This window comes from Saccostrea cucullata, unplaced genomic scaffold (assembly GCF_032062105.1).
Source record: "Saccostrea cucullata isolate Sc308-1 unplaced genomic scaffold, CSIRO_AGI_Scuc_v1 ctg1318, whole genome shotgun sequence".
Classification (NCBI taxonomy): Eukaryota; Metazoa; Mollusca; class Bivalvia; order Ostreida; family Ostreidae; genus Saccostrea; species Saccostrea cuccullata.
Window position 1 is genome coordinate 116,743 of NW_026927972.1, and position 15,608 is coordinate 132,350.

The 15,608-nt window shown below is 34.7% G+C and overlaps 1 protein-coding gene across 2 annotated transcripts in view; it reads right to left on the reverse strand.

The window, feature by feature from the left end:
• LOC134276051 (uncharacterized) overlaps positions 1–15,608 on the reverse strand; it is a 97,688-nt gene that overhangs the window by 59,308 nt on the left and 22,772 nt on the right. For both annotated transcript variants that reach the window (XM_062758331.1, XM_062758330.1), the window contains exons 4-6: positions 7,400–7,612; positions 6,332–6,541; positions 1,973–2,185 (exon numbers count right to left, since the gene is read on the reverse strand). In XM_062758331.1, coding sequence (XP_062614315.1) covers positions 1,973–2,185; positions 6,332–6,541; positions 7,400–7,612 — 636 coding nt within the window. The remainder of the gene's footprint in view (positions 1–1,972; positions 2,186–6,331; positions 6,542–7,399; positions 7,613–15,608) is intronic.

A 15,608-nucleotide genomic window follows, 5' to 3' on the forward strand; every position in this document is an offset into this window, starting at 1 on the left:
TAGCAGATTAAAAGAAGAATTTTTATGTTGCAGAAACTCATATTAATTTTTTTCAAATGCATCAATATATAAAGCACAACGAGAAACAATATTTGGAAGCTGCGTATTGACTTCCAATTTGCCATAAAATGATGTGAAAATTAGTCTCACGGCAAAATATATCAGATTTTCTTTTTTGAATAAGGAATCCCCATTGTTCTGAAAAAGTGCCTCCTTGAAACAAAATAATTTTGATGTATACACAAAGACGCAGGAATTTTCTTCAAAACTGCCATTTCCGATTTTTGTTTCAAAGAGGCACATTTTTGAAAAACGCAAACATTGAATAAAAATAATTCCTCAAACGAAATACAAAGTGTGTACATTAAATAACGCTGGAAAACCATCATGTCCGAAATGGTCTAGTGGATATGCTGGTTGGTTAACAACTCGTACATTTACCAGCGCATGGATTCGAGTCCTGGAATGGATCATTTTTGCATATATTTTTTTCTTCTAATTTTTTTCCGTATGTAATGGTATAGTGCAATAAAATTATATATTTTTTGAAAGAGAGAGAATGTCAAGAAGTTAAGTAATAACTATATGCAGGATAAAATTGTTTTCCTTCATATGCTGTGACTTAAAACTATATTTAGTTTTATCTTGGAAAATAAAGTTACTGTATTGTTTAAATAACTTATTTTTTACATACTGTAGTTATTCATGTTATTGCAATTTTGAATAATTATGGTCTCTTAGTAGCCAAGATTTGATTTGAAACAAATGAAATGTCTTGGATGTAGCACGAAGAGTGTGATTTTGGGACGCAATTTTATTTCACGAAAAATATTCTCTCAATGTCTACAGTATATCTTTCAAAAGGCTGCTTTAGCCATTATGCTTTTTGTTGTTCCAACCTTTTTCGTGCAAAATGACGAAAGTGTTTTGCTGTATCAAGCAGGGAATACCCGCCGTAAACATAGTCCTCTACGTAGCTGTATCTATATTTAGACAAATTCTCGATATATAGGGAATAATCGCGAGTTTCTGCAACACCCTCTTTATTGCCTAAATAAATGAAGTAATGGTAGTGCAATTTATTACACTGTCTAGTAAGTAGAGTATGCCAGGGCATCAAAGATAGTGGAAAACATGGAATAATTTGCATAACGGGCGAAGCCCGTTATGCTTAAATTATCCCATGTTTCCCACTATTGTTGATGTCCCTGACATACCCTCTTAACTAGACAGTGATTCCTTATATTTCCTTTTCATTGTGAAACAAAATTGTAGATTTAGACTTTATAGATACAGATAGAGATTCAAATTACACGAAAACTCCAATGCCAATTTCAATAGCATTCGCACTTTGACGTCAAACACAAAGACAGCCGCACGAGATTTGCATGCATATTTGGCCTCCCCAGCGTTAGACACAGAGACAGGCGCGCACGAGATTTGCATGCGTATTATGCCTCCTTTGCTATTGACCTATCGACCTGCCTAATTTACATTCCGGTAGAATTATCAAGAAATCAACTCTGCTAACTTTCAAAGAGTTATCACAGAAAAAATATTAGAAATGGAAATATTATGGAATTGACACCAAGATTGTACTATATTACTTATATGTATATGTATCTTAGTGTTGCATTCTTGTGTGCAGTAATACTGAAATCAGACGAAAACTGGATTGATTGTACGTTGTTGAACGTCCATCTCGAGGATTTTTCACTCATTGGTTACCAGTGGTTACATGTATCACGGCAAAGTCCATGTTTTGCACTGGGAGACCCGTAATAAATGTCGGATAAAAGGAAGTTAAATAGGAGGTCATAATGGCATTATGAAATGAAGAATATGTGAAAGTATCAATAAATTTTCTTCAGTGATATAGGAGGAATTGCGGATAAGAAACCAGAATATGTGTCCCATCTAAAAGTAAATTAAGTAAACAATATAAGATTAAAAAAAAATAAAAGGTACCAACATGGAGCTTGTGGAACTCTTCTCTCTCCACAGTTGATTAAAGTGAAGTGCTGACAAGTCTTGGAGGTAATGTCATATAGCAAGGGATAAGCACACTCATGTAGATAGGTCCCAGTCTTGCTGTTATATTGACCACACTTATAAAACTGAGCACAGCTCTGATAACTTGGTAGAATCAGTCCAGGGTTATTGTTGCAGTAGTTATTCACAGAGTCTAAAAATCAAATAAAAAATTAATATACTTCTGTAAAACCGTTTGCTGTTTATAGACCTGATCGCACTAAGACATAAATAGTGCTGTGTTGAATTGGGTTTGATTACTGAACAACTGAATCACGTGGTTATATATGGCTTGAGAGCTTCCCACTCTTGAGAAAAAAATCCAAATGAAATCACTTTTCACTTGTTTACTTTTATTGGTTCTATTCATTAGTATGAAATATATGGATATAACAAGCTCAAAAGGCCATTAAACATTACATATTTAGAAACAGATCAGACACGGACCTATAAAACATAAGGAGCTCGTTTCTCAAAAAGTCAAAGATTTGGGCTTAAGTTTGTTCAACAAAGTAAGTTACGCCAAAAGAGGATGTTGCAGTTCTTTTGTTATTTTCCCTAAATGTGTTGCAGATTAAAAGAAGAATATTATATTACAGAAACTGATATCAATTTTACTCAAATGCAACAGTATATAAAGCACAATTAGGAACAATATTTGAAAGCCTGCGTATTGACTTCCACTTTGCCATAAAATGAAGTTTAAATTTGTCTTACAACAAAATATATCAGATTTATTTTTTAGGTAGGGAATCCCAATTATTCTGAAAAATTGCCTCCTTGAAACAAAATAATTTTGATATATGCACAAAGAGGCAGGGGTTTTCTTAAAAACTGCCATTTCCAATTTTTGTTTCAAAGAGGCACATTCTTGAACAAGAGGCCGAAGGGCCAAATCGCTCAATTGAGCACATAGGCTAGGAAAAAAGCACAAATCAGATCAGAATTGAAAAGTTTACTGAGGGAGTGTGGAGGGGGATTGAATTCTAATACTACTTAAGAATAACCCCATATCAATACTGCATATAACTTCTTGAGAAAGTTCTTGAGAAAAAGATTTTTTAAACATTTTGTTTGTATGTATAACGTCACAATAATTTGAATTTGACTCCCCATTGTTTCCCTCCCTACCCCAAAGGGCACACATGATTTGAACAAATTTAGATCTCCAATACATGAGGACGCTTACATGTCAATATGACTAAACATAGCTTTTCTGTTATTGGGATTTCCACCCTTTATTTTCCTTTGTAAAACGTTGATCAACCATTGAGACCCTTCCCTACCCTTGGGGGTTATGATTTGAACAAATTTAATTTTACACTACCCTAGATGCTTCCATATAAATATCACTAATCATGGCTTTGCTATTCTTGAGAAGATTTTTTAAAATATATCTTAATGTAAAACTTGGATCCCTCATTGTGACCCAACCCTATCCTTATGGGTTATGATTTGAACAAACTAGAATCTACACTACCTGAGGATGCTTCCATACAAATATCACTGATCATGGCTTTACAGTACCTGAGAAGAATTTTTTAAAAAGATTTCCCTAAATATTCCGATGTAAAACTTTCATCGGCCATTGTGACCCCACCCTAACTTCGGGGGTCATGATTTGAATAAACTTGAAAGTACACTACCTGAGAATGATTCAGCATGAGTTTCATTTTTCCTGTCCCTATGAATCTTGAGAAGAAGGTTTTTAAAGATTTTCCCTATATATTTCTATGTAAAATTTTGATCGGTCATTGTGGCCCCACCCTACACCAAGGGTCATGATTTGAACAAACTTGAATGTACACTACCTGAGAATGATTTAACATGAGTTTAATTTTTTCTGTCCCTATGAATCTTGAGAAGATTTTTCCTATATATTCCTACGTAAATCTTTGATCGGCCATTGTGGCCCCACTCTACCCCGGGGGGTCATTATTTGAACAAACTTTAATGTACACTATCTGAGGATGATTCAACATGATTTTCATCTTTTCTGTCCCAGTGGTTCTTGAGAAGAGGATTTTTAAAGATTTTCCTGAATATTCCTATGTAGAACTTGGATCGGCCATTCTGGTCCCACCCTACCCCCGGGGGTCATGATTTGAACAAATCTGAATGTACACTATCTGAGGATTATTCAACATGAGTTTCATCTTTTCTGTCCCAATGGTTCTTGAAAAGAAGATTTTTAAAGCTTTTTCCTATATATTCCTACGTAAAACTTTGATCGGACATTTTGGCTCTGGACACCCTTGCCCCGGGGGTTACGATTTGAACAAACTTGAATCTACACTACCTGAAAATGATTCCACATGAGTTTTATCTTTCCTGGCCCAGTGGTTCTTGAGAAGAAGATTTTTTTTAAATGCCATTAATTTTTCAAAAATTCATAATTATCTCTCCTTGGAAGAGGGCGTGGCCCTTCATTTGAACAGACTTGAACCCCCTTCACCTAAAATTTCGGCCGACGGTTAAAATCAAATTGTAGATCAAAGCTCGATAATTGGGCGACGATTGGCCGAATTGCGAATGATTAACCTATTAAGGATACATAACACAAAATTTTGATGCATGCATAAGCAATTTAGCCACATATAATCCACATATGCATTGCCTTTCATATGAGGATCATATGTGGATCATATGAGAATCATATGTATATACAATCATATGAGAATCATATATGGCAAATCATATGTGGATCGAATGATCACACATATGTGAATCATATTAAGTAATATATATATGATTCACATAGGAAAAGTCATTCATACAAGAATTATATGAATATTTTGACAGTGATCATATGAGAATCATATGAAATGGTGATCATATGAGATACATATGAAACAGTGTTGACAAATTTGCCCTTGGTATACTCAAGTAAAATTTCAATTTCAATAATATATATCAATAGTAATTTAAATGTACATTAATTCAAGAGAATTTGTTAGCAATTACTTATGTAAAGTTCTTCTCTGTTTACCCCCCCCCCCCCATTTCCTTCTAAAAAAAAAAAACCTTTCACAATTTTTTTTTCTGTTATAATGCATTTCCCAGACAAAATTGATAAAAAATAAATTATTTTGCTTTTTATTTCAAATCTTTTGGGTTTGGCTTATTACTTGAGTAAAATCAAAATAATTCCGTATTTTCTTCCGGACCTGTTTTGACTTCTATCGGATGAAAGTGTACGTCATGTTTGACGTCATTGCTGCAGCAGAAGTGCTGGGTGTTGGAAAAGTAAGTAATCTCCTAACAATTTTTAAAGACTTTTGCTAAATTTAGGTCCATCGAAAACTATCTATTTTCTAACCTTCAATATTCATCCTATATTAAATACTCTGAAACTAATTCAAAGCAGTTTATAGTAGAAAAGGATTTACCAGGAGAAATTTTCAAAAATTTAATTACTCGAGCAGTAAATACTTAATTAAGAATGAATTGAGCTCCATGGCAAAAAGCTATTTTTTAAAACAAAAATTTAAATACTACGAATATCAAAAAATGCTATGGTGGAAAGATGTATATAATTATTAACAATAGAAAAACGATTAAAAAATAATTTTTCACCAGATAGTTTTTTAAAAAATCAATTTTATTGAGGTCAGAATCAGGACACATTCCGCTCTTAGATATTGAGACTAAATCATAAATATTGTTACTACATATACTGAGTATTCAGCAAATATATATCTTGTGCATATCAATTCATTGAATCTGAGGCTTTTGATCGGATACCTTAAGACCAGAAAGCCCAAAGCTGATAACACTGGCGATTGATCCTAAAGCTGATTTTGACAGACGATTGCATCATCACAATATCAAAGGTAAAAATAAATACTTAACAATAAAAAATCAAAGTGTACATCTGTAATGACTCCCTTTCTGACAAATTATTTTTTTTGTTCCTTAAGAATTCTACATTGTTTGCATGGCTTCATCAAAAATAAATTCAACTCAATAATATAGAAGTTTTATCCTACATTATGAAACAGTTTTAATCCAATGCACCTCTAAAATATGGAACGTATGAACAGAATTTGCTGCTGGCTTTAAAAGCTATAAAACTATACAATAACTTCAGGGGGTAAACTGAATTTTTGAATTTCAGCTAAAGATTAATAATAACAGTGGCACTTTTCAGGGTACAATTACATGTACATGTGTATGTGTTGAAAGAACATCAGATAGCTAATCCATTGAACATTTACACCTATGTATTCACTGACATTTATAATTTTTTTTCCAACACTAGAGAACCTATAGTTTCAGGTAAATTGTAAAAATTATTTACCAGTATTGGTTAAACACATGTGTGATTGCTGATCAAAAATCCCCACATGGCACTGCTCCACAGCCACTGTTCTACCATGCTCACATACCACATACCAAGGAGTGTGTTCCCGGCCAGGGTATTCATTGGCTCCATCAGGATGAGCACGACAACTCACCTTTGAACATGCTGGACAGCCAGCTCCTATACATTGACTTTGAATGTACTCACCTGAAATATGTATGCAGAAATATGATGAAAATGAACATTGTTGATTCATAAAATGTTATTGATATAATCTAAATGTCAACCTGAAGATTGCAGCATGAGAATTCCTCATAAACATATAAAATAAAATAATTGCAGCTTTTTAAAAATTTAAGATGACAAAGGATCACATATTTAATTCACTACACTGAAAGAAATACCTAGTTAATATACACGTTTGCCTAGAAAAACTTTCGTCGTGAATAGTGATCATTCTGTTTACTAGCTAAGATAGTGAGTAGTATGTGTCACGTTCACGTGAAGCGGAGGTCGTATAGATACCTACTAACCTAGTGAAAGTTACTTATAAATTCTAAATATACTAATGTTATCTAGTAAATCTACCCAATAGCTAGTAAAACTACTTTAAAGGTAGTGATTTTATGGACAGTAAATATACTAGTCTTCTTAGTGACCTTCATCAATTTTCAGTGTTTATTTTCAGTTATTTTGTTAACAGAGATAATTCTGAATGGCATCAACCTCTTTTATTCCTTCATAAATTTGCCATGTCCTTTTCATATCATTTTTTTTTTTTTTGTAAACTCTGGTATATATTTTTTAAACTTGTGAAATACATTTTTTTGAAAAATCATTAGCATTCAAGCAACATTTCATATATGATTTAACAATTATGAACCTACACTGTACATGTAGGATCATACACATACATGTTCATTCATTAGATAGTAACTCTGTATAAACTTTATGGAAATATGTTGTTTTTTTTAAAATTAAACTAAGTGGGTTTTTATATTCAAAAAATAATTTTGCAGCACACCAATCTTCCCTGATGTCATTTATAATTATATTTTGACTTACATGGTTCGATTGGCTCATATCGGGAACCACAATTAACCCTGCTGAAATGTTGACATGTGTCTGTCTCAATTTCGTACAGCTGCGGATACTGACATTCTTTTAAGTAAAGTCCATACTCTGAGTCTCTTGTACTGCAGTCATAAAACTGGGCACAATTCTCCGGGTTAGGAAAAGATCCAGTAGAATGCATCATACAGTAACTGGATATAGTATCTGAAAATGGAATTAAGTACTGGGTATATATTTTTCATTTTATTTTAAGGTGAAATATTAATCTGGTTTTGATTTCACCAATTGTTTCTTTTTTTGTTAATTCCAAACTTTGATTTAAATTTTCGGGACAGGGTACTAGTTGTCAGTTAACACTTCAGAGAAAAAATAGTGATGGTACTATCTCTTAATTTCTGAGATATGGCCCTCCAATTTTTAGCCCTATTATATAATACTATATAAATAAACATCAGCCTCGGGAACATCGAAGTCCCCTACCCCAGGATCTTAAATTTTCAGGACAGGGTACTAGTGCTCAGTTTCCACTTCAGTGAAAAAATGGTGATGGTACCATCTCTAATTTCTGAGATATGGCCCTCCAGTTTTTAGCACTATTATATAATACTATATAAATAAATATCGGGCTCGGGGACATCGAAGTCCCCTATCCCGGTGTCTGAAATTTTCAGGACAGGGTACTAGTGGTCAGTTACCTATTCAGTGAAAAAATGGTGATGGTACCATCTCTAGTTTCTGAGATATGACCCTCCCGTTTTTAGCCCTATTACATGATACTATATAAATAAATATCGGGCTCGGGGACATCGAAGCCACCTACCCCGGTGTCTGAAATTTTCAAGACAGATACTAGTGGTCAGTTACCACTTCTGTGCAAAAATGGTGATGGTACCATCTCTAGTTTCTGAGATATGGCCCTCCAGTTTTTAGCCATATTACCAGAGCTCCAGATAATTTTTTACCCCAAAGTGTATTTACTCCCTGATTTTCAAATCAATGCAGATTTTGATTTTCAGCAAAATGATTGAAGAGTAATTTGTTTACTAGTATAATGTTTTAACCTTTATTTTGAATTTGAGCTTGTAATCGAAGTATGTGTTTTTGAAGAGGGTCTGGAAAGAACTTCAAAGGTCGGGTCCTGCATTTATTTTTAATAAAATTGCAAATACTAACAAGACTTTTTGCTAAGATTGGGAAGCATTCTTTTCTGACAAGGAAGATTATACAGTAGGTCATGGTACCAGAGAATCAGAGACACCGAAAACTTTTTCTTAAGATATCGTATCAAGAGTACACCGAGAGAAAAGAAACTTCGTCAATATGGCAAGTTGAGAGAGATGAAAAATTGGCTAAGAACTCATAATAAAAAAAGTTATGCCAAGTGCATAGTCTTCGATCTACATAGAAATTGATTTTTATCTAAATCTCCGATTCTTCCTCCCGAAATGGAGATCGTCGTCGTCATTTCTAGAATATTCCTGGTCACTAAAAGGCTTTTGAATCTGTACTTCGTTTTGAGAAAAATCAAACACTGAGTTAACCTCAATTCGTATCATTAAGTAAGTCGTACCTGTATTCTTCAACTTGTTGTACGCAGTACTTTCGTGGTGTAATGCGTATCTATGATTGCTAATGCGTAATTGTACGCTCTATTTTAATTTTCAATGCGTATTTTGTAAAATTTAATGCGTATTTCTGCAAATACGCACCTTATCTGGAGCTCTGTATTACATGATAATATATAAATAAATATCGGGCATGGGGACAACGAAATGCCCTACACTTCAGTGAAAAAATGGTGATGGTACCATATCTAGTTTCTGAGATATGGCCCTCCAGTTTTTAGCCCTATTACATGATAATATATAAATAAACATCGGGCATTGGGACAACGAAATGCCCTACACTTCAGTGAAAACATAGGTAATCAGAGATTACACAGCTCACCTCAACGAATGTTGTCTTTAAGTAAGGCAAAGTCACACAATTAACCAACAAAAAGTGTACATTCCAAAAATGAAAATATTCATGCAATTTTGATCTGATACATTGAAATAGACCTACAGTCAAAACTGCCATAGCGACCCACTGTATTAAGCGACTCACCGTCACATGTGACCGTAAAAATTCCCCCCAATGCTTTTCCCTATATATTCTACCTGTATTAAACGACCACCTGTCTTACGCGACCAACGACCGTGATTTTTCTGACCATTTTATGAAATTTCAAGCAATTTTACCTGAATCTAACGACTACAAACTTTCTGATTCCTACTTTCAATTTCGGTCGAGCATGCTACGTTTTTGGTTCACAACTACAGACACGCTTTTATTTAAATTAATAATTATATAATGCAAGTTTTATTAATAAAACAATATTAATAAATAAATATTTTTACTTACGCTTTGATATTTATTGAATAAACATTAAAACCTAAAACACAAACATCACGTTTTTCTGTCCAGTGATCGAGCGCCATTTTGAAAATAGACGTCGAGGTCGATCCCGATGTCATTTCATTCCAAGCGGCCTATAAGGGCCAAATGGATATTTACCTATAAAAACTGCCTTTTGAACTTTAATTAACAAGAAACTAAACCCTAGATGTTTATATAAGTGCATTGTGTCACCAATGGGTATGTAAACACACGCTAGCTAGCACCCACACCAGGTGATAATTGAGGTGACTGAAATACTAGTACCGGGTCACAAACAAGCAATTAGGCACAGTAGCTCAGTAATGAAAATAAAATCAATTAGGTTAAAAAAATATTTTAGTCATAAAAATAATTTGATACCAAATGCATAACAAAAATCATGATGCAGTTTTAATTCTTAGGAATATGCAAAACATACGAAGTTATATATAGGCTAGCTAAGATCATGTTATAAAAAATTATTATTAGAAAAAAAGCAGCTCTTTTATACCGTATGAAAACAAAATTATTAATATTTTCAGCTGTTCACAATATTTCCCAATAATCACATGATTCGATTTGAACATATTTTATTGCACAAAATATATACAATGGGATGATTCATGTGAGGATCAAGCAATTTTTTTATTTTAAAACAGGACAATAATTGTAAAAGTATTTTAGATTTGAGCAGTGCCTATTAAAAAGTGAAAATTAACAGAAAGTGTTATGAAATATATTCAACATACACATGTGATATTTTTGGCATTGTATATTTGAACACTGCGGAAAATAAGCAACCTGTATTAAGAGACCACCTGTCATATGTGACCTTTTTTCCTTTCTCCGTTGGAAGGTCTCCTAATACAGGTTTGACTGTATATAAAAAAAATTCAAACTGGTTCTTCTTCTTGAAAATGTAATTAAAATCCAGTATCTGGGGCAAATTTGAGTTTTCAGCCCTTGATGCATCATATTTGTGCAAGTTTGGTTTATACAATGTTATATAAGCCTTATAGCTTTTTGGTAAAAGACCTGCACCCATAACGTTTACCTGGTCCATTATTGAAAAATGTATGTCGAATTCAGCATCCGAAGCAAGTCCGTTAGTGTGTCCTAAGATGTATCATCCATGCAAGTTTGCTCATTATAGGCCTCATAGTTACTTGGAAATCAAACCTGCATCAAAAACTTTAAACTGTTCACTCAACCAGAAAATGAAGGTCAGATTCAGCATCCGAAGCAAGTCTGGTAGTGTGCATCCTTAGATGTACCATCCATGCAAGTTTGGTCAACAAAGGGCTTATAGTTACTTGGAAATGAAACCTGCACCAAAAACTTTAACCTGAAAACTTTAACCTGTTCACTCATGTGGAAAATGTAGGTCAGATCAAGCATCCGAAGTAAGTCTATGCATCCTTAGATGTACCATCCATGCAAGTTTGGTCATTATAGGGCTCATAGGATCTTGAAAATGAAACCTGCGCCTAAAACATTAACCTGTTCACTCAACCGGAAAATGTAGGTCAGATTAAGCATCTGAAGCAAGCCCGGTAGTATGCATCCTTAGATGTATCATCCATGCAAGTTTGGTCATTATAGTGCTCATAGTATCATTGAAATGAAACGAAATGAGACATGCACCAAAAACTTTAACCTGTTCACTCAACCGGAAAATGTAGGTCAGATTCAGCATCCGAAGCAAGCCTGGTAGTGTGCATCCTGAAAAATATCATCCATGCAAGTTTGGTCAACATAGGGCTTATAGTTTCTTGGAAATGAGACCTGCAACAAAAACATTAACCTGTTCACTCAATCGGAAAATGTAGGTCAGATTCAGCATCCGAAGCAAGCCCGGTGGTGTACATCCTTAGATGTATCATCCATGCATGTTTGGTCAACATAGGGCTTATAGTTCCTTAGAAATGAGACTTACACCAAAAACTGCACCAAAACTGTTAACCTGCTCCAAAAACATTAACCTGGTCATTCCTTCGCTGAAATTGTAGCATCTGAAACTTTGACTGGTACAATGAAACACACTAGAAGCATCTTCCATGCATGTCTAATCAATATAGGTCATAGAAGTAATTAAAAAGAAAACTGCTCCAAAAAACTTAACCTGGGACATCGACACCGACGCCGACGCCGAGGGTATTACATAAGCTCCCCCAACTTTGTTGAGGTGAGCTAAAAATGGTGATGGTACCATCTCTAGTCTCTGAGATATGACCCTCCAGTTTTTAGCCCTATTATATGATATTATATAAATAAACATCAGACTGGGGAACATCGAAGTCCCCTACCCCGGAATCTTAAATTTTCAGGACAGCGTACCAGTGTTCAGTTACCACTTCTGTGAAAAAAATGGTGATGGTGCCATCTCTAGTTTTTGAGATATGGCCCTCCAGTTTTTAGCCCTATATTATAATTAATACTATACGAATAAACATCGGGCTAATTGAACACACCTGTGAAACGTAGACAGTTTTTGTAATAAAGGCGAGAGCTCTGTTATTGTTGATGTTTACAATTCGCCGGGTGCGTTCAATCCTTAAAGTCTGCTCACCATAATTAAACGGACTGACAATATACTGTACTGTACATAATAAATGATAAAGCATAGAATAATTTTTTTTAATTCTGCTTCGTGATCATTACAATGATCTCCAATAAATTCTCTTCGGCGCAGACATCAGAGAAATTTCATCTTATACCGGTAAATGAACAAAAGCCACCACCAATTATGGCAACTTAGATCACGTTAAATTCTATAAAAATTATATAGATTATGATGAATAAAAGGAAGGTAGACTTTTTGTTAGATTGTTTTTAAATATTATTAAATAACAGTTTTCATTTGTGCATGTTGAGGCAATACAGAGTGCGTGATGCGGAGGGGGGGGGGATAATGCATGTATATTCAATTCCATTTCTAAGTTTGAACATCCATTTTAGTGTTATTAGGAAAGAAAAGAATTGCTTCCAAAAAAGTAATGAACGCCACGGAAAACAATTTAAATGGAAATTCAAAATATGTTTATACATGCAGTACGTATACATGTACACAAAATGTCTTTGATGATGTCTACCATCATAGCAAAACCATCGATTAAAAAACTGCAATCCATCTCCCCCTCTCTCCTTTCATTTGGGGGTGGGGGGGGGGGGGTTGGCCCTGTCTATAAATCAGCACAGTTCTCTCAGCTATCGCATTTCCACTGTGGTCAATTTCTCACATGTGGGCGCGGTTCACGTGCACAAGCGGCACTTACACGTCTACCATCATGTAAATTAAATGTCTTACAGTAGTCTTCTGTTTTCATAACTTCCATCATTAGAGTGAAAAGAAATTGATCTTTCTTTTTTTTTTTTTTTTTTTTACTATTTTGGGACCTTTATGGCAAGTGGATTGTTGTGTGAATTCCGACCCATATATGTCTTATGCAAGGTATTGAATTTTGATCGAGGGAGTCTTGCATCAGGCATACATGTACAGAGGAATGCACAATTTAAATCTTCGGTTTGCAATGGCGACTGAGGGAATAAATGTACTTATCTTCTATTAGCAATGAAATATTTTCATAGTATCATTTATAAACTTACAAATAATCCCATCTAGAAGCTGAACAGTCTGTGTCATTAATTTTCGTCGAGAACGACGAAGAGCAATGCAGTCTATAAATAGATCGAGGTCGTGAGTGTGCGTGAAGAAACACGCCCTCTGGTTGGAGAAAATAGTGCAAATCTTTTTCCCAGAATTCCAATTAACGCAGGCGCACTTGCAGTTTCATCCTAACATACCTAGTCAGCCCGGGGGCTGACTAATCAAAGTCCATAAAACAATACAAAATAGGAGCAGAGCAAACACGGACCTCCGAAACTTCAGAGGTGGATCAGGTGCCATGGAGGAGTGAGCATAATATCCCTGAGGATTATCCGAGGGGCACCAAATGAAATCCTTGAGTCTATGTCCCTTATAGACTCAAAGGAGTTACACCTATTTATTATATGTTTTATAATACACAACAATATTGCCTCTTTTCCTAATTACGAATAAAATAACAAGAGGCCTAGGGTCCACATCGCTCACCTGAGCAAATCGGCTAGGAAAAAGCACAAATCAGATCATAACTGAAAAGTTTACTGAAGGGGGAGGGGGGGGGGCTTGAATTTTAATACTACTTGAGAATTCCTTCATTTTAATACAGCATATAGCTTTGCTTATCTTGATAAAAAGATTTTTTAAAAACATTTTCTTCCTATATATAACTTCATAATATTTGAATTTGATTCCCCATTTTTTACGCCCCTACCCCAAAGGGCCATGATTTGAATAATTTAAATCTTCAATACATGAGGTGGCTTACATATCAATTTGACTAAACAAAGCTTTTCTGTTCTTGGGATTTTTTCCTTCAATTGGCTTTATTTTTCTACACTACCCGAAAATGCTTCCATATAAATACTACTATCACTAATCATGGCTTTGCTATTCTTGAGAAGGAGATTTTTTAAAAATATATTTTAATGTAAAACTTGGATCCCCAATTGCGATCACACCCAATCCCTGGGAATTATGATTTGAACAAACTTGAATCTACACAACATGAGGATGATGCCATATAAATATCACTAATCATGGCTTTGAAGTACTTGAGAAGACGATTTTAAAAGATTTCCCTACATAGTCCTATGTAAAAATTTGATCAGCCATTTTGGCCCCACCCTACTCCTGGGGGTCATGATTTGAACAAATTTGAATCTAAACTACCTGAGGATGATTCCACATGAGTTTCATCTTTCCTGACCCAGTGGTTCTTGAGAAGAAAATCTTTAAAGATTTTTCCTATATATTCCTATGTAAAACTTTTATCGGCCATTTTGGCCCCACCCTACCCCCAGGGGTCATGATTTGAACAAACTTGAATCTACACTACCTAAGGATAATTTCGCATAAGTTTCATATTTCCTGGCACACTGGTTCTTGAGAAGATGATTATTTTATTTAATTTTTAAATATTTTTCCTATATACTCCTATGTAAAACTTTGATCGGACATTTTGGCCCAACCCTACCCTTGTGGGTCAAGATTTGAACAAATGTGAATCTACACTACCTGAGGATGCTCCCATATGAGTTTCACCTTTCTTGGCCCAGTGGTTCTTGAGGAGAAGATTTTTTTAAAAATGCCATTAATTTTTCACTAATTCATAATTATCTCTCCTTGGAAGAGGGTGTGGCCCTTCATTTGAACAAACTTGAATCCCCTTCACCTAAGGATACTTTGTGGCAAGTTTGGTTAAAATTGGCCCAGTGGTTCTTGAGAAGAAGATGAAAATGTGAAAAGTTTACGACGACAACAACGACAACACCAACGACGACGACAACAGACAACGGACAAATTTTGATCAGAAAAGATCACTTGAGCCTTCGGCTCAGGTGAGCTATAAAGCAATCAGTTCCAATCTTCTATTCTACTTAAACTTTGATGTGCATGAACACTTAATATATGTGAAGCCTTGTATTTCCTAAGACAAGAGGCCCAGGGGCCACATCGCTCACCTGAGCACATCGGCTTGGATAAATCACAAATCAGATCAGTATTGAAAAGTTTACTGAGGGGGTGGGTGGGTGGGACTTGAATTCTAATACTACTTGAGAATTCCCTTATATCAATTCTGCATTTAACTTCTTGAGAAAGTTCTTGAGAAAAGGATTTTTATAGATTTTTTTCAAACATTTTGTTTGAATATATTTGTAATAATTTGAATTTTACTCC